The sequence below is a fragment of the Harpegnathos saltator genome, unplaced genomic scaffold (genome assembly GCF_003227715.2).
Source record: "Harpegnathos saltator strain DR-91 unplaced genomic scaffold, Hsal_v8.6 scaffold288, whole genome shotgun sequence".
Taxonomy (NCBI): domain Eukaryota; kingdom Metazoa; phylum Arthropoda; class Insecta; order Hymenoptera; family Formicidae; genus Harpegnathos; species Harpegnathos saltator.
The window spans coordinates 21683-40177 of NW_020230081.1; the positions used below are offsets into that span (position 1 = coordinate 21683).

The window sequence follows — 18495 nt, forward strand, 5'->3', positions numbered from 1 at the left end:
TGGTAACAGAAAATCAATGCTGTCCGCAAAAATCGTAGCTTCCAGGCACAAAATTCGACATGTTCAACGCTATTACAAACTATGCTGTTGTATGAAACTATTGTTGCGAGTTGAAAATCTTTGTCAGATGTCAACAAATGGAAATGGCGCCAATGACGCGGTTTGACGGTAACTATTGGCAATACATTGGCAGCTAGGGCCATCTATGGGCAAATTCCGGTTTCATATTTACAGACCTGGTAACGAGAAAAGCATGTAAGCTACATCACGTACACCGATACTGTTTGTATAAAATATATTCTTCCGTTCTATAGATTCAGATATACATATATCTCCTCAATTTATTAGGTGGAAAATATATATACGCATGTCTTTTCAGCTTAATTGAAGCTAATACCTCGGTGATCTACATTTTTCTACTCTTCTTCTAAAGACACACACCTCATCTCCTTGAAGTACATTTTTTTCTTTCGTTTACCGTATACCACTAGACTTTCGTTCATCCGTTAAGAATTTGCGAACATTCGCCTGAAAATTCCTCAAGTCGAACGCGCCAAACTAACTTAATTACATCGGGATTAAAAGTGACGGAGCATTCTGTGCGCTCCCCGACACTTTATATCAACGTTACTACCTCTGCTCTGCTGGCGCGCCTCTTAAATCCTCCCTGACGAAATAGAACGCGATGGAAGCGTCATCAAGGTGAAACGTCAACGGAGCTGAAGCAACCATCCGGAGCGACAATGAACAGCGACACCGGAAATAAACGGTGGAATCATAAAATGGTGTCTCTCATCAAGAAATTGGCTCATTCCGTCGTAAAGATGGAGAGCTTGCGCGTTATCGATAAGCCTAAAGCAGACAATTCGTTAAGCTCGCGTGACCTGCTGAGAGGAAGACGTAGTCGCGCCATCGCCGTGTATTCACGGAGATTTCGTCATTGTACGCGATTGCTTTTTAATCTTCCGAAGCGAGACATTCAGACGAGTAGCGGCGTATTTTCGACGAACGCTCCATCGGTGTCGATTCAAGTGCGGTTACGCATTGTAAGCTGAATGAGAGATCGCGGAAAGATGGATGACCGCACCGCTACTTCCGACGCGCTCAAAGTGCTGCTTACTTGGCGGGTTCTCCCTCATCTGTATTATTATCGATCATAATAACTTGACCTGATAACTACGATCTGGCTACGGCGGCTGATCGCGCGATAATTACGAAACAATCGTCATCAGCGCTTTGATCGCATCGGTCGAGCCACCGCTCGCATCAATACTGACGTTTTCGTGATGCTGAAGTATTCGAAAAATATCACAGATACAGTGTGTCAAGTTCAAGTGATAAGTTTCCATGCACGGGGTCGTTCAGAGCAGCGTCGGGAGAGCCGTAAAGCGGCTTGCTGGTCTGGACGAGTTGAGAAAAGAAAAGAAGTACAGCTCCTTTTACCGACCGCTTCCTAATCCGCTAGATCAAATCTCGCCGCGTAAAGTCGAACGTCTACGCGATCGTGAGAGAAGACTGATATTTCTGCACGTAAGACTAACCTAACGACCCACGAGGCCGCGAAAGGCAGATTTCACGCGGGTTGCCTGTGTGAATGTGTGTTCATATAATTATTCACACACACATATATATTACGGCAGACCAAGTTCGCGAGAGTACAGTACAAAGTGTTTCGTTCGTCCTTTGTGCAACAACAGGTCGAGATTGTTTCGTGGAAATTCTCGGCTGACTACCTCTGACCGGTGTCGCGACTTCTACATGAGCGATCAAAACGCGGCGGTTCTACGATCGAGATTGCTAGAGACATAATTCAAAGTTTCAAAGCAACGCTTGACACGTATATTAATGTTTCGAATCTGCGTAACACGATGCGAGAGATTAATAAAAAAGTGCATCATTATATCCTTTGTCCTGTGGGGGGATTGGCATGAAACGTTAATAAAAAATATGATAAATAGTTCCCTATTTCTCGAACTAAAAGGAATCAGCAATCTGATGGACTACGGCTAATGTTTTTCTATACTGCTAAGAATAAAGGTGAGGAGTACAAAGTGACACACTTTACCGCTATAAACACGAGGAATTTTGATAGTAGGAACTAGAGCGTATTATCAAACGGCTAGTCGCTAGAACAGCTTATCGCTGAGCATGACGTTTTTGAGGTGCTTCCCAACGACGTTATCAGTGCGAATGGACTATGACTACGACTAAGTACAAGAAACGTTAATTCGCCGTGAGATTGTCACATGGAGAGTAAGACTTGAATACCTTGGCGTGATTGACCAGAACGAACGTGGTGATCGCGCCTATCAAGGATCCGATTTGCGTCGCGACGCCGGTATAATAAAGACCTCTCCCAGGGTCGGGCCTGTACAACGTCGTGATGCCCATCTTGATGAATCCTATCAGGCCGCACACGATTATCCACAGAACGACCACCATTAGCTCGCCCAGCCATGAATTTTGTAAAGGAGGATGGGGCGACTTCGCGGCCAAGTAACAGATGAAGCCCGACAGCACCAGGACAACCGCCATGAAAATACTGAGCAGGTTGACCGCCGGTGTTTTGATGAAGAAACCCAAGCTCATGGCCAACGGGCCAGCTATGGCGGCGAGCGTGACTGTCAGGTGATAAGCGACGCTGCCGTATGGTAGACACGAGTACGACTGTATGCTCGGTAAAGTGCCGTTCCCGAGGAAGCAGACCATAGCCATCATAACTAGTAAGTAATAGTACACGTCCTTCGGCATCTTCCAGCCGGAATTAGTCTTGTAGCTCGGCGGTGCCGTCGTGTCGGTCGGCAAGGTCTCCATACTGCTCGGAAGCTTCACCCTCTCGCCGATCGCAACAGGCAGCACGTTCAGGCCCAAGAACGAGAGGAAGCTCAGACACAGGAGAGTACCGACGAAGACGAAGAAGATCTGGGATGAGAATCGCGGGTCGGACGGAGCAACTATAAACTCCAGATGGTCGGAGCCTGATTTAGTGACATTGATGCACCGCGGATTGTGGCCCACGCCTTGAATCAGCGCGACCGCGCTCGGCACGAATCCGCTCAGTCCTTCTCCGACCAGGTAAGACACCAGGTAAATCTCACGATAGTTCCTCATGTATGGCATGAAGAGCACAGAGCTCGTGCATCCGACCAGGGCTGTTATGAACATCAGTGACAGCAGGGCGGTTGAGTGGTTGTTACCAAACACGTTCGAGGTATAACCATATAGGAAACTCAAAGCAATCGTGGCGCACGATGCAGCAGCCAGCAGCACGTAGATGATGTATTTGTCGCACACCCAAGCTGAGTATCTGCAACAGATGGTTTCTGTTAATACCTGCCTAATAATAGTCACACATGTCTGAAGGACACATCTCAAAGGACACATCTAATAAAAAAGTAAGATGTCATCATCGAGTAGCCAATAATCAATATTTCAATTTCTTTCAGATGTCTTCAGACATACATAGTCTCTGAGACACGCTTGCCCAGGTCTCCATCACACACTGTAAGTTACATAAGACATACCTTATGTACAAGGTATACAATATCGGTCCCAAGTTTGCTATCTGCACCAGCATGACCATATGTGCGGGCAGACTCCATCCTTCCGGGGCAGTGTGCACTATGAGAGGCAGTTGTACGTAGATGCCGTTCACGCCGATCCAAGCACCCAGGCCGAACATTAGCGCGAGGAAGTCGACCAACAGCCTCCGGTTACTTAATTGTTGGGTCAGCATGTTGCGTCTCTCCTCAGGACGTTGGTACCTTTCAATAGTGCCGTATGCGTGATAACTGCGGTTCGTGTCATTGATCACGAAGCCACTCATCGGTCTTCCTCGACTCTCAGCTCAGAGTCTTTCACACACACTCACACCTTGCCCCCATTGGGATACGTTACGAGCGCGGCCACAATAGGAGCAACGAATGTTATCGCACATACTGTTACGAAATTAAGCTATTATAATCAAGTGAACGGATATAACAACAATCGAGATAACGGTCGTGACACGAAGACGTTACGGATGGTCATCGAGGTCCGTAATATGACAGTCGCCTCGCTCCGTCCTTCTCACCGAGAACCAGGTCGCGAACATAACCTATACGCGCGTGTAACGGGCGGCCCATGGTAACACTTATACGAGACGAGCTGCCTTTCGATGTTCACCGCCAATACTGAGAATACATAGTTTGTGTCACGTATACTATAGATCTTCAGTGCTGGCAGTGAATATCGGAACGCAGCCACGACGACCTCGCAAGTGTATGTCGCGTAATCAGCTGAGCGATAGCGACAATCGATACGAATGACGAGAAGGTTCGACCTCGCGTCGGCGGCGATGCTCTTTGAGATCTTGTTTATCGAGAGACGTTATTTAAATTGCTCGCCGCGATGATGAGTCATCCCTAATTGCTCGTCGACTCGGCTATAATAATTCCCGACGGGACGACACTCGCGGTTCGCGTTTATTCATCGTCAAGCAATTCCTCGCGAGCCAACGGAAACGTTCCCGTCCGCGTTCTTCGCCGGGACGGGAAACAAGAACGCTACATTGGCGCTCATTAACAGTTCCACGAAGACCAATCAAAGTGCCATGAACGCATTGTCATCGACATCATTCTCTCGCGAATGATCAGGGATTGAAAGGTGCGCGTTCGAGCAGCACGCGCTGCCAGCGCTGACGCGTCGCTCCATCCTCGTCACTCGTTGAATAAACAAGGATAGAGCGACGCGTCTGCGCGCCTAAAGACCGTATCACACTAGCAACTCGCGACTGCGGCTGCGGCTGCGATTGCGATTGCGATTCCTTCCTCGACCGGTCAGAAAGCGGCGACTCACGACTGTCGTTCGGCTGACTTTCTGATGGCTTTCCGATTGGTCGAGGAAGAATCGGAATCGCAATCGCAATCGCAATCGCAATCGCAATCGCTAGTGTGATACGGTCTTTACAGCGCGCTCCTCCGAGCGCGCAGCCGAGCAGCAGTCACGAGTCGATGCAATCGAGTGCAATCGAACGAAAAAGTTTAATGAGAGCTTATCGTTCACGATTCGATAGATCGCACAGTTGCGTCAGTGTGATAACAGTGCGGCGTCACTGCGCATCCTTGAAATCGCGCTCGAAGGGACTCGCTGGTTTTTTCTCGGCGGACGGACATGGATTTGTAAATTTACACGATCACTGGAACGTACCTGACGTGACAGAGCGACGTGTCCCGCGATCGTGAGGCCTCGAATGACCTCGGATCCGCGGCCGGCCGCGGGTATCAGCAGTGACGGCTTTGGGAAGTTAGGAAGGGATGTCCCCACCAAAGGTACCTGTTGAGCACGCCGGGGGATGATAAATGACTATGGCTTCAACGGAAGGAATTTTGCGAAGCCTGCGCGTTTATCTTGAACGAATCGCCGGCTCCGCAGAAAAGTACAACTGCGCGTTCGTGAAAGGCGATTTTGGCACGATTTTGGATATTCGGGGAGAGAAGAGGAACGTGGTAAAATAATCCGTTTTACTCTTATTTCTCACGGCGTCGTAGCGTTGCTACATTGAATTCTCTTTTCCGGGCGTTCCGGTGTAACGTTTAGTCCTGCGGGATCTTTTAATCGCCGTTGCGGCGGACGGACGAATGACGAGGAAGTCCGGGAAGGTCGAGAAGAATCGGTATTGAGCGCTGACGATATTGTCGGCGCGATAACTTGAGAGACATTTTCGTTCTGTTGCAATTGTACTCTCTCTCTCTCTCTCTCTTTCTTTCTCGTCGAGAGCTGGACAGTGATTTATCAGCGTTGATATCGGCGGAGAGGATTACGTGGATATGCGATAGGGCCAATTGAATACAACAGATTGAATATAGCAAGAACTTTATAAAAGACGAGGCAGACTCACAGATGGTTTAAGTACATTAGTATTTGTCTCAAAACTCTTGAGTGTTTTTATGTTGTTATTGTTGTTGTTGTTGTTGCGTTCGCATTGTTAGTTTTCTTGTTTTTGCTTTTTTTTTTTTCTTTTATTCATTTGGAGTAGAATCACACGGATGAAAAAAGAAGTTTCTCGCAGAAAACGTGCTCTTGCATTGTGCTCGAGAAAGAGTTGTACGGATATATAACATTAATTTAAACGGAGTCCCCGTTGGATGACAGGCGGAAAAAGGAAACGCCGAATTATACCTGACATAAGCTTCTTCGTGGTTGCGCCATAGTATCGTTGCCTGTTTTCTCGTTTCATTTTTTTTGTCCTCCCATCATTTTTTACCTCCGGACGATAAGTATGCATAAACAATCGGCGAAACTCTTATCGCGGCATTTCACGGAAAAGAAGAAAAGGAAAACCGCGTTGCACTCTCTCTCTCTCTCTCTCTCTCTCCCTCCCTCTCCCTCTCCCTCCCTCCCTCCCTCTCTCTCTCTCTTCTCTTTCACTCCCCCCTCTCTCTCCCCTCTCGCTCACTCGCCTCTCTCGCAAAGTCCATTCGTCAACGTTTCTTCCTCCGTTTGGGGCGATTGAGTATTCTATGTACTGTACGCTCTCTCATTATTATCAAATATATGTACATGTAGTATACAAATATACGTACGAAGTGTCGTATATCATATATATTGTATATGCATATATATACACATGGCTCGTTTAATCGTATTCTATTCGCGATCTCGTGCGCTGCACGTTGGTTACCTTGGTTAGCCGATTTGCCGTCAGAGTTGGATCGTTCGCCAAATTCGCGGTTCAAAACTCCGGCGCGCGCGCGCGCGCGCGCGCGCGCGATGGTCGGATCGATCGCGCGGTGGTCGATCCTCTCGCCGGGCCTGGAAAGGGCCGCTCTCGCGGCCATCCGCAGACGCGGAAAGCCCGCGGAAAAGTACCGCCGCGCGGGATCGCTGCGCGACCACCGCGAGCGACCTTGCGGCGCTGTCACGGAAGCTCTCGTATAATCGTCGCTCGAGTTGCAAAATTCCGAGATTGCTGGGGACCGGCTGCGACACAATGGCGCGGGAAACGACGATGTACACATCGAGAGAAGTCATCATATATATATATATGTATAGATGTATGCGTATATACCTGTAAATATCGAACGAATACCGTATCAGCGAGTAAACGAGCGCGACGGATGAGTGTGTTGGAGTGAAACGCACGCACGCGCGCGCGCGTGTGTGTGTGTGTGTGTGTGTGTGTGTGGAAACGAACGAGGGATCGATCGCGGTTCGATTTGTCGTACGTACGAGCTAAGAAAGCGCGACCGTGCGTGTCGTAATACGAGTACATATTCCTAGAATGTTCCTATTATTTTCTGCGCGCATGGTCGTCCGCCGGCGCGCACCGCCTCTTCCGCCTCTTCCGCTTCTGCTTCCGCTTCTCCCGGCTCGCTTCGCCCGACTCGTCGAACGAGTCGCCGAATAATGCAGTCGCGATCGCGAGGCACAATTGCGATTAATCGCCGGGGTCGATCATGTCGCTCGGCATTTCCCGTTGAAATGCCGCTCGACGGAATTCCTTTCTTACGAGTAAACCTACCTACCCGAGTGTCCCATTCCGATTTTGATGAAATTTTGCATGCGTATAGAGCATCGAGAAGTATTAGATACGTATTTTTTTTTTATATCGGCCCATAAAGCGTTTTAAGGGTAGAAATTACCATTAAAATGTCAACTTTTTTGCTTTCTCGTCCTGTACATAAATGCTCAATGTCAAGAAATGTTTGAGAAAATAATGTTTCCAGAGGGACACGTCAGCTGTTTTTATGTCACCAAATCCGAATTCACCAGAAAGTTTGAGACGTTCAAAATGGCGGATCGATATTTGAAGAACATCATATTTTTCGAAAGTTCGTGTACATTTATTAATTTCTCATGAATCGTGTATCTCAAGGTCTTCAGAATTAAAAACTGTAATACATAATCAAATTTGGGAAACTGTATTTAATAATATATACTTCACATGTATACTCATTAGCCGAATAGGTCCACATATCTTCATTATTTGGGCAAAACATCCGTCTCATTTACTCGTTATCATCAGCCTAGAGAAGCCACATACCAAATCATACACCGATTCCAAAAATTGATGGAGAAATGTCTTCAAATTTTCATCCGCCATGATGAATCCGACATTTTGAGTTTCAAAATCTGATTCTAGATTTGCTTCTTACTCTGAAGACCTTGAGATATGTAAATCGCAGAAAATTAACAAATGTATGCCAATTACGACAGAATCATGATATTCTTCAAATATCGATCCGCCATATTGAAAGTCTCAAATTTTCTGGTGAATTCGGATTTGGTGACATAAAAGCAACTGATGTGTTCCTCCGGAAACATTATTTTCTCAAACATTTCGTGATATTGAGCATCTTTATATAGGACAAGAAAGCGAAACAACTGACTGATTTTAGAGGTTTAGGTTTCTACCCTAAAAACGCTTTATGGGCCGATATAAAAGAATACACGTCTAATATTTTCCGATGCTCCGTACGCATGCAAAATTTCATCAGAATCGGAGTGGGACACTCCGGAGCAGGTTTGCTCGTTAGTGAGTTCTCTTTTTTTAATGATTCGTGACCGAACGAATTCGTGACTCTGGGAACTCTGCGAACAATTGCGTGAACTGAGAGACGGCTGGATCTTTCTCCGAGGCGCTTTTCCTCTCGATTCGAGTTTATCGCTTCGAATCGGCCGAACGTTCGTTCTCTCGCTCCTCGCTCTTAAATCTCGCGTTACGTAAGAACGAAGCAGCTCGCGCTGCTCTCCCCCCTCCTCCCCATCCCTCCCAGCAACGCGGTTCTCGCGAAAAGGAAATTAATCGACTGGATTGTCGAAGCGTGGCAGCTGCGCGAGGAATTTTACATAGAAGTCTCCGTCTCGGTATTTCTCTGCACGCAGCGAGTATGCCGAGGACCGCTTATCGTTCGCGATCGTCCACTCTTCGCTACGTGTCTCCCCGGCCAAGTCTTCCGCTGTGATTCTGCTTTTGCAAGGTATCTCGCGGGGATTATTAACGAAACTCGCTGCTCTCACGGTCAATGACAGCATCGGAGTTGGCGCGATAGTTATCGCCGAGCGCAAACGCGATGAGAGATAAGCGGCTTGATAAACCACCGACGAGTACCATCGAAATTTTTCAAATTTAGGATCGCGATATCGGAGCGTCGGAGCGCACGATACGAGCACAGTGTTGAACGCCGCGACGGCAGAAGAATGGAATAAAAGAGGTGGAAGAAAAGAAGAGCGGGCAGATCCCCGCTGAAATTCCCGCGCGCGCGATTTCTTCCAACGATCGTTCGCCTTTCCGACTTTCGCGTCTACGATCGACTCTTCATCCGACATAATGTCGAAATCGAAATCGAAATCCCGCTCGCTCGCGAGGGTGAAGCAGAATTTTCGCTCCTCGGGTGACCAAATGCGGTTCCGAGAGCGCCGGAAGTTCCACCGTCTTCCGTCACGGAGAAGAAAGAAGATCGGCCGAATGCGCGCGAGGATGAACGAGGCAGACGCACCGCTCCGCTCGGAGCAAACACAATTTCTGCTTCTGACGAATGAAACTCGGCTCTACGAGCCGGAAAACTCCGTCCCCTTCCGGAAGAAAGAACTTCCAGAGAGAACTTCGTCGATCCTCGCTCATTAACGTCGCCGATCTTCCCCCGTCCAGGTCGACGCTCGTGGTCGATTCGACTTTCCTCTCCCCCCTCTCTCTCTCTCTTCCCTGACTACGGTTCCAAGTCCCACCCTGGTCCATATCCCCGAAGCGCGTCGAAGCGGAAGCGCGCCGAGGATCGCGCGGACGGGCGACCATCCGATCCTCATCGTAGCCCGATGAGATTAGGTGCGATTGTCAGAGCTGCTGCTATATACGCCTGTCACGAGCGCGTTCGAGTAGAAAGTTTCGGGTCGGAGGGAGCGCATTTTTTTTTTTTAATCCTGCGAGAATACACTGTCCTACACGCTGAAGGATGCTGAGGAAATCTTGTCGCTACACACAGGCAGGACCGACGTAATCCCGACGTGAAATTGACTGCAGTACTAATACACCGATCGCGCGCTCGCTCGCGCACGCACACATTGTTACGAGCTACTATTGCGAGAGCCTGGTCCTTTCGGAGCTTTACGCTATAATACGCCATGTTACCCCCGACGACGGTTTTACACCGCGGCGCTCTTCCCGTCGAGGGAGTCCCTAAATACTTTCGATCGTGCAATCGTGTGTCGAAGCGCGATTGCCAGTATCAGTCGAAGGGCTCATCTCCGATCTTCGTCTTAAGTCTATGGTTTGAAGGGAGGAGGAGCGGGGAGGGGGGGGGAGACACGGGGGAAGGAGGAAGCGAAAGAGCGAGAGGAAACGAGATGCGAGCTTGTCGCGCGCGCGCGCGCGCGCGAGAGCACTCCGGCTCTCAGACGTACCTCGGGGAAATAAACATCCCGATTGCGCGGCGAGATGGATGCTCCTCGTTGAAGGTGAAAGGACTTTCGCCGCCCCCCGGCCGGGGCGCGTTTTAAACGAATGACAATGCGAATGCCAGGCGCTCGTGTCGGCCGCGCGGGAACGCGGGAATCGGAACGCTCGGAGACACCGGCCAGCGCGATCCGGGGATGAAACACTCGTGAGGACGGAGCGACGTGTCTCGCTACGATCGCGAGTGCTTTCCCCTCCGCGAGGAGGGAACTCGAGCGCGCGAGGAAATGTCACACGTTGCGCTCTCGCGCGTCGCCTGGCGCAAACTTGCGAAGATGCGCCGATTGATCGTCGCCGGCGCAAAAAGCGCCGCCGGAGCGCCGTCGGCCTCGTCGAGGGATCGTGCGACGCGAGAAAGAGAGAGAGAGAGAGAGAGAGAGAGAGACTGTTTTTTTAGCGCGTCGATTGAAAGCACATCTTTCCGCCGCGATCGCGATTTCGGAAGTGGCACGAAAGTGCCGACGGCGCTTCCGGTATGAACGAATTGCCGAAGATTGATGGGCGTCGCGCTGTCGGGCGAGATTTCGGAGCGACGCGCGGATCACCCGAGGGCACCCACACACGCACACACACACACACACACACATGTACATATCACGACGCCGGACAGCTTTCGGCTGTGTACGTAAATGTGTGCGTAGGTGTGTGTGCTCGCGACGATATTGCTCATTCGATGGTGTGCAAAGTGGCGATACTGTATCGATCAAATGTTACCTGTTGTTGTCGCAGATACCCACACGCACAATCGCATGCACTCATGTGTGTGTGTGTGTGTATTATACATGTATATGTATATATGTATGTGAGAATGAACATGGTCGCGCGGCTACGTATTTCAGTTACGTGGCGCTCGCTCGCACTTAGCGGGAAATACCGTCGCGGCGAGGCGAAGTGGAAATTATTGCATCGTTCTAACGGCGGAGAATAAAGTTCGGTAGAAACACGGCGCGCGCGCGCGAGAGAGAGAGAGAGAGAGAGAGGAGCCGCGAGATTCCGCGCTCGTCGCGAACCCAATTTGTAGCTCGTTGTAGCTGACGAGACGCCGCTCAGCCCTCTCATAATTCACGGTAACGGCGAGGCGCGCAACTTTTTCGCTCAGGATCGCTCGCCGAGGAGGCGAGACTCTCGCGGAGGCCTTTTCTCTTCGTCAGCAGGCGAGCTCCGCACGGCAGTTCCGCAGTCGGGCGCGAAACGAACGGACGGTCGAAATAAAACGCACGATTTCTCAGGAGTCAAGCGAGAAGATTAGACGGGGAATTCCAGTCGCGGCCGGACAAAGCGAGAGACACCACGGCGCGAGGCCATGGCGGAGAGGCCCGAGCTCGCTGCACGCACATGGCACGCGGTGCGTGTATGCGCCAGGTACGCGAACACCGCAGGTATGCGACAGTCGTGGACGCGCGCTGAGTGACGCGAATTCGTCGTGTGTCTCGCGCGCGCATTCCTGCGTCTCGTACGCATTCCGTCTTCCCGGCTCGGGAAGAATCGCGGCTAGCGAGACACGCCGGAGTTTATGACATTCGCAAACAAAGAGACAGAGGTAGCCGAGGAGAGGGAGAGATCTCTCTCTTACGTTCGCGCGGAGCCGGATAAATTTTCCTCGAGTGCACATTCAAAGCGCGCGCGCGCGCGCGCGCAAGCAAGCAAGCAAGCAAGCAAGCATCTCCTCTTTTTCTTACGTCGTGAGCAATACGTCGGCGATAAAACCGAGCGCGGCTCGCGGGATGAAAGCACGGGTTAGATAGTTCAACTGCGAGACACCCGAGAGAACGAAAAGCGCAAGCGTTGATTCTGCCGACGGAGAGCACGACTCTCGAGGACACTGGACGGATGGAAACGTGGGAGAAAATTGCGGTTATAAAGTTGTCGATCTCGCTCTGCTCTACGAGTCACTTTCGCTTCGGACACGGAGACTTGATCAGGCCGGAGGATGTGTGCGACATTGTCTAATAAATAAAAGAGACGGAAGTGTACAGTCTGGACGTGTGTGTCGATTATTTGCGTGTGAGATCGGCCTCTCAGCGTCACGTGGAGACACACCGGTGCTCTTTCTCTCTCTCTCTCTCTCTCTCTCTCTCTCTCAACTAGTACGCAATGAATAGGAAATTAAGTGACAAACACGGGAACGGTGGCGCGAGTTCTCAGCCCTCTGCAGTCCTCTTTTACACGTGCAGCAACCTTGGCGATTGAGCGCAGATGAGGGAACGTGCCGGTGAGGACGTCTTTGAGAAAGTAATCCGGCTATTCTGACTGATGGCGTCGTGCTCGTGAATATGTAAGAGCGCGAGAGCGCTGCGAGATGGCTCGGTCGCTTTTTCTTCATTATCATCATCACCGTCGTCGTCGTCGTCGTTTTCTTTTGCTTTCCATTCCGGTCGTTTGGACCTCTAAATCAAATCTCGAGATGTACTACATTTGCGTCGCGTCGCTGTCCGCTCTCTCTCTCTCTTTCTCTCTCTCTGTCTCTCTCCCTCTCTCTCTCTCTCTCTCTCTCTTGCTCTCTTTCTCGTCAGGTTGCGGACACGGAGAAAATGCGGCAGTGGGAACTGCAACCAAATTTGTGCAATCTTGGGCCGTGCAGAAGCACGACCGACATTGTTGCATATTTGTTAAGAAATGTTGTGGCTTTTTGCTGCACGATGTTGTAGCAGTCACTTGAACGTTCGTCGTTCCGTTTCGTTCTCTCGGTGTTTGCTACTTCTACAATAATTCATGTGACAATGTTGGCCTGGCGGGGTCCAGCTGTGTAAACATATCGCGAAAATATGTAGTTTCAACGCAACGTTTGCCGCGATATTTTCTCCGTGTATGCCCGCCGTCGTCAATTAGCTTCTGGGCGTCGTGTGACATTTCTCGCTCCCGTTCGCGATATGCCCGAGAGACCGGCGAATTCGACAGGATTGACTCCGCGAATCGCGAGTCCTCTCTTTCAGAATTCAGGACGAGCGGCCGCGAAAGCTCCGTGGCTCTCGTTCTTCACACTTTTCGCATTGTTGACCGATCGACGTCCTACGCCGCGTTTCTCGGCAGAGCGTGAAATGAGCGTGGGGATATCTTACAGGACGCGCGAAGAAACGAAGAGAGTCCTGACGCAGGTTACATCGGCGCGCGAGTGCAAGGAACCGACTGGCGAAATGTAGAGAAATGTCGCACTCGCGAAGGACGTTCCCGCGTCGACCTCGGCCGATTCTGTTAATCCGCGAGTCTCTCAGGTGGAAGTCGCTTCGCAACTGGCGCGCGACTGACTCAACGTGTTGGTTAATAAATATTCGCAGCGGCGAGTAGCGACGGCTCGAACGGTAACGCTAAGTTCCGCAACGATGACGTCCTTAATGTCCGTAGTAAAAAGGTCAATCTGGAGGGGACGAAGTCGACTAGAGCGTCCGAGTGAAATTTATTCGCACACAGCGCGACGGCATTATGCGCATCGCAAAGCAGCCCCTTCGAGGGCCGTTTTCTTTTTTTTCTCCTTTTTCCTCTCTCTGTGTCTCTCTCTCTCTCTCTCTCTCCTCTCCCCCCTTTCCTTTCCTCCCCCTTGATCCTTTCTCATCCACTTGTTCGCTCATGTAACATTGACTGTACTCTAAAGTTCTGTTTAATATATGTACTACGATAATTACAGTATTGTTACTCGGCTTGGCTTGACTATGCCAACGCGCGTTCTTCTTAATTCCACGGCGATGTACACAATAGGTGAAAAAGTCTTTAGAGGAAAATAGGTTCTTTAGTAAATTGACAAGTAGATAGATTCGTGTTCGCGTGTGGCTCATGTGTAGACTCTTGTGCGTGTGTGTGTGTGCGCGCGCGCACACGCGCGTACATCGTGTGAGTGTTGTGTCTGTGTAAGTAGGTGTGAAGTCGAGGGGAACACGACCCTAGACTCACCCTCTGATGATCCTCTTTCCCCGTTCCTCCCCCGCTGCCCGTCGTGTTCCCGCGTTATATCTCTACGGGGTGTTCTGCCTCATAAAATCGACACGGCGAACCCTTAAATCAGGAACGATTCGCAAACACCCCCGCCTCACCCGCATCGAAAATCGACCGTTTCCCTTGCGGCGGGACGGCAGGGGGATTCAGGGGGAGGGGGTGTATACGGTGTGCGTGCGACACGTATTCTTTTGCATCCCCCGCGATATGTCGGTCGGAAGAGAAGAGACACACTTTCCGTGCGCGAAGCTGCATTCTTCGGCGGGAGATTCTCGCGATCTCGGCACGCGACCGCCATAACGCGGCCTCTGTGCCGCCGGGAATTCAACGGGATTCCTCCAGCTGATCGATCATTGATTCCAAGCGTCGGGTTCGTCCGACTGGCAGCTTCCGCCAGACCGTTAAATTCCCGACGAGCGATTAAACGGGAATCTATGGGACAACAGAATGCCATCTCCAGAAGGAAGCGCAATGCTCAGAGCGAGCGAGCGAGAGAGCGAGAGAGAACGAGAGAGCGAGAGCGAGAGCGAGAGAGAGAGAGAGAGAGAGAGAGAGAGAGAGAGAGAGAGAGAGAGAGAGAGAGAGAGAGAGAGAGAGAGAAAGAGAGAGGTGCGCACAAGTGGAAGATAGACGCGCGAGATACAAAAGAAATACGTTCGCACACGTGTATGCGTCGCACGTGTCTCCGTGCGGCAGCTGACGAATCGCTACTCGACACCCCGCGGATCGTTACATAACTTTCGTCCTCTCCTCCCTCCCCCTGCCGACGTTACGCACGTGTACATGCATATATCCTCCCCCGAAACCCGAGAGCGCTCGACCGGCGGCGGTGACTACGTGAGACAGAACGTGCGGCCCAGAGTTCCAGATCGCATTCCCGCGCGGCGACTCGGAGCTCAGCCGTCGTGACCTCAGAGGGGCTCGCCCCTCCTGGCGGCCATCTTGGCCGCTCTGGAGGCCAAAGCGCCCAGGGAGCACACCAGGCCCGTGAGCGTCTCCCAGAATGTGCTCCTGCGTCGCTTGTGCGCCGCTTGGCCGACGTAACCCAGGTGGTAGCCGGCGTAGCGGTCGTTGCTGCTGGCGGACGCGCGGCTCCCGTAGAGGCCGCCGTTGCTGGGCCTAGGCTGCTGCAGGATGCTGCGGCGGTGGTCCGAGCCGACGCTGTCGCGGTCGACGCTCCTTCGCGGCGAGGAGATGCTGATGCCGCTGGCGCTGGCGCTGCCGCTGCCGCTGCTGTGCCGGTGCTGTCGCTGCTGATGCCGCTCGTCGTAGAGATGTTGCTGCAGCTGCACGTTGCTCAAGCGCCGGTCCATCATCCGTACCAGGTTCTGGTGCACCCGCTGGTCGTCCTCCTGCACCGTGATCGGCGGCTGGCGTTGGCAAGAAACCAGGACGACGGCGGCGCCGCCGGCGCCGCCGCCGCCGCCGCCGCCGCCGCCGGCCGACGGTGTCGGTGACAGTAACTCGTGTTCCACTTGTCAGGCGTATTCGGTATCGCTGGACACTGAGCGCTCCAGATGGGCCGGGTGGCTCATCGAGTGGTGCTGCTGGTTGGAGTGCTGCTGCTGCTGCTGCTGCTGCTGCTGCTGCTGCTGTTGCTGCTGCTGCTGCTGCTGCGCCTGGGCGTACGCCAGGCTCTTCTGGTAGCTGAAGAGCTGCCGCTCCAGGCTGTAGTTCTCCGCTTGCAGCGACGCGATCTCGCGGCGCATCTGCTGGTTGTGTACGCGGCACACGTCGTCGTACTTGTGGTAGGTCGCCTGGAAGAGCAGGTGGCTCTCGTTCCACTCCAGCCGGATCCTCAGCTGGCCCTTGTCCGTGAGGAATGGACAGTGATTATCCTTCACTTCGTTCATGTCTAGGCTAGTCTCCATGATGATACCTTCGTCGACGGACTCCTGGGCGTAGTAGCGGCTGAACGGTGCGCCGGGCAGTCTGATCGCCACGACGTTTGGTCCCTCGCTTTTCAGCAAGTATGCCGACCAACTGACGTACCTGCCCGCAGATAGAATCGTCCTCGTAGAACACACTTGTTAATCGAAGCGCGAGCGCGAGCTTTCACGCGCGCGATCAGGCGCGGACAGGCGAGCAAGGAGAATGAAATCCGCGGTGGAGCCTCGCGCTTTGCAAAAACGACGAAAGAAGGTCCTTGCGGCAGTGCTTTCGATTTCTTTCGTTCCGGCCCATCTTTTCTTTCGTTCATTCTCTCACTCGCTTTTTACACAACTTGACTCTTATACTTTTTTGTATAAACACACTCTGCCGGGGTTACTGCGATAGAACAAGAGATATATGATGAAGATCGAGTACGCACCTCAAGTGATTCCTCGGCACGTTGTGGATATCTTTGTAGACCAAGTGCAGCCTGACCGTGTCGGAGTAGAGGTCGGCGCGGACCGCCCACGCCTGCTTGTCGCGGTCGTAACAGGGTGCCGCCGGTGGTACCGGCGGACCCAACGCCTGCACCGTGATCTCGCAGATGGTCCTCGCCTCGAGCATCTCCAGGGACACGCGGAGCGTGCCCTTGTGCGCGATGTCCGACCACTTGACCCTCGTGTTCCAGCCGAAGCCGCAGCCTTCCGCGTCGGAGATGTCCTCGATCTGCCCCGAGTCGATCCGCCGTTCACCGTCGCCCAACGCCACGCTGTATCTCACCCTGCAGCGGTGGTCGAAGCCGGTCAGTCTTATCAGGTAGACGCTCACCCGGCTGTCCTGGCTCCGGCCGTCCGAGTCCTTGGCGTACGGGTAGATCACCAGGTTCCAGTCGAAGCCGCCGAAGGTGAAGCAGTCGGTCTCCAGCTTGATCGGCTTCGTCTGGCCGGCGGAGAACACCGACGTCGACATCCTGACCTCGGTCATGTAGACGGTCCGCACGTTCGCCATCGACAGCTCCAGCTGAAACTCGCCGTTCGTGTCGGCGAAGTTACGGCTGTAGAGGTCGGACACGGGGATGTAGTTGCGGTTGCCTTGGGCCGGCGCCTCGTAGGTGAACTTGACGCGCTTGCCGGAGAAGCCCTCGTTCATGGAGAAGTGCTCCCGATTCAGCAGCGTGAACGTGAAGTCCACGTAGACGCGGAGGTTCCTCGACGCGCCCCGCCATACCAGGTACACTCCCAGGACCTTGGAAGAGTAACTTGGTCTTACGCCTTAGGTCGTCAGCGACCTACTACGATCGTTGTAGCGCGTATGCGTGCACGATGAAAAGAACGGCGGGAGTTCGAACGACGACACCCCGAGTGTGTCGGATTGTTTTTTCACGTTTAAATCGGAGCTTCGCTCGTCGCTCGTCGGCCATTGGATGTGATCGCGCGCGCGAATCTCGGAAGGATACCGAGTCGAAGCTGACGTTACGTAATTTCAGGGGAACAGCACGGCCGCGCGAATCGGCGAGTGCACGTAAAAGTGCTTTCCCGAAGAGGTGAACTCAAAGGATTCCACCTCAAAGGATCCACCGTTGCAAGACGTTCGGAACGTTACCCCGCCGCGGTGTATCCGCTACAATGGCACCCGACGGACTACAAAGACGCGAATTAGCATTCGGGAGGAGCGACGATCTCTGTGCCTTCGAGTCTCGCGGGGAAGAAGAGACAACGAAGTGCTTCCCGCTCAGCCGCGAAGACGAGGAGCTCTCTCCTCGTCTCCGCGGCTGCGATGAGGAATCGGTCGCTCGAGATCGCTTCGGCAGCTGGCAAGAATCCGCCGATCGAGTTACCTTTTCCCCGCGCGAGAAAGCGACGGCCCACTTCTGAAAGCCGCATACTAGTTCCTTGCTGGTGACGTCCCTCTCAGGATCGCGCACGACGCTTCTGGTGACGACGAAGGAGAAGACCCGCGTGCCATTGCGATCGTGTAGCTGCGCGAACCTATACAACAAAGCCATCACCGCATCTCGAGGGCACCTCTAGTCCGATGGTCCGCGGTGCACAAGAAGGATCCGTCCTGGTGTCGCCTTGCGAGGATCTGCGAAACAAAGGGCGGCACTCTCCGTCAGTCGTGGCGATCGCAACAATGCCGAGATAAGATGAAACCCCGAAGGAGCCCCGAAGGAGAGCGAGCAAGCCCTCGAGCGACGACTCGCTCTCCCTCTCGAGTAACGTGGTTCTCGAATAACGAGAACGTGGTGGTGAGTAACCATCCCG

At 52.4% G+C, this 18495-nt stretch overlaps 2 protein-coding genes across 5 annotated transcripts in view; both read right to left on the reverse strand.

The window, feature by feature from the left end:
- Positions 1-104: 104 nt before the first annotated feature.
- LOC105181974 (solute carrier family 52, riboflavin transporter, member 3-A) lies at positions 105-5472 on the reverse strand. Of its 3 annotated transcripts, none has more exons than XR_002162710.2 (3): positions 3525-4717; positions 1741-3307; positions 106-1586 (listed from the first exon to the last, which is right to left on the reverse strand). XR_002162710.2 is itself a non-coding variant. In XM_011139075.2 (3 exons), the coding sequence occupies exons 2-3, from the start codon at positions 3734-3736 to the stop codon at positions 2224-2226; spliced, it is 1296 nt and encodes a 431-aa protein (XP_011137377.1). In that variant the 5' UTR covers positions 3737-3764; positions 5188-5472; the 3' UTR covers positions 106-2223. The 3 variants fall into 3 exon arrangements, 2 of the variants coding, with proteins under 2 accessions (XP_011137376.1, XP_011137377.1); XM_011139075.2 differs by adding an exon at positions 5188-5472 and having other exon boundaries at positions 106-3307; positions 3525-3764; XM_011139074.3 differs by having other exon boundaries at positions 105-3307.
- Positions 5473-15817: 10345 nt separating this feature from the next.
- Positions 15818-18495, reverse strand: part of LOC105181975 (uncharacterized) — a 103766-nt gene continuing 101088 nt past the window's right edge. For both annotated transcript variants that reach the window (XM_019840822.2, XM_011139076.3), the window contains 3 exons: positions 18069-18316; positions 16671-17476; positions 15818-16351 (listed from right to left, as the gene is read on the reverse strand). In XM_019840822.2, coding sequence (XP_019696381.2) covers positions 15838-16351; positions 16671-17476; positions 18069-18236 — 1488 coding nt within the window. In that variant the 5' untranslated portion in view covers positions 18237-18316 and the 3' untranslated portion in view covers positions 15818-15837. The remainder of the gene's footprint in view (positions 16352-16670; positions 17477-18068; positions 18317-18495) is intronic.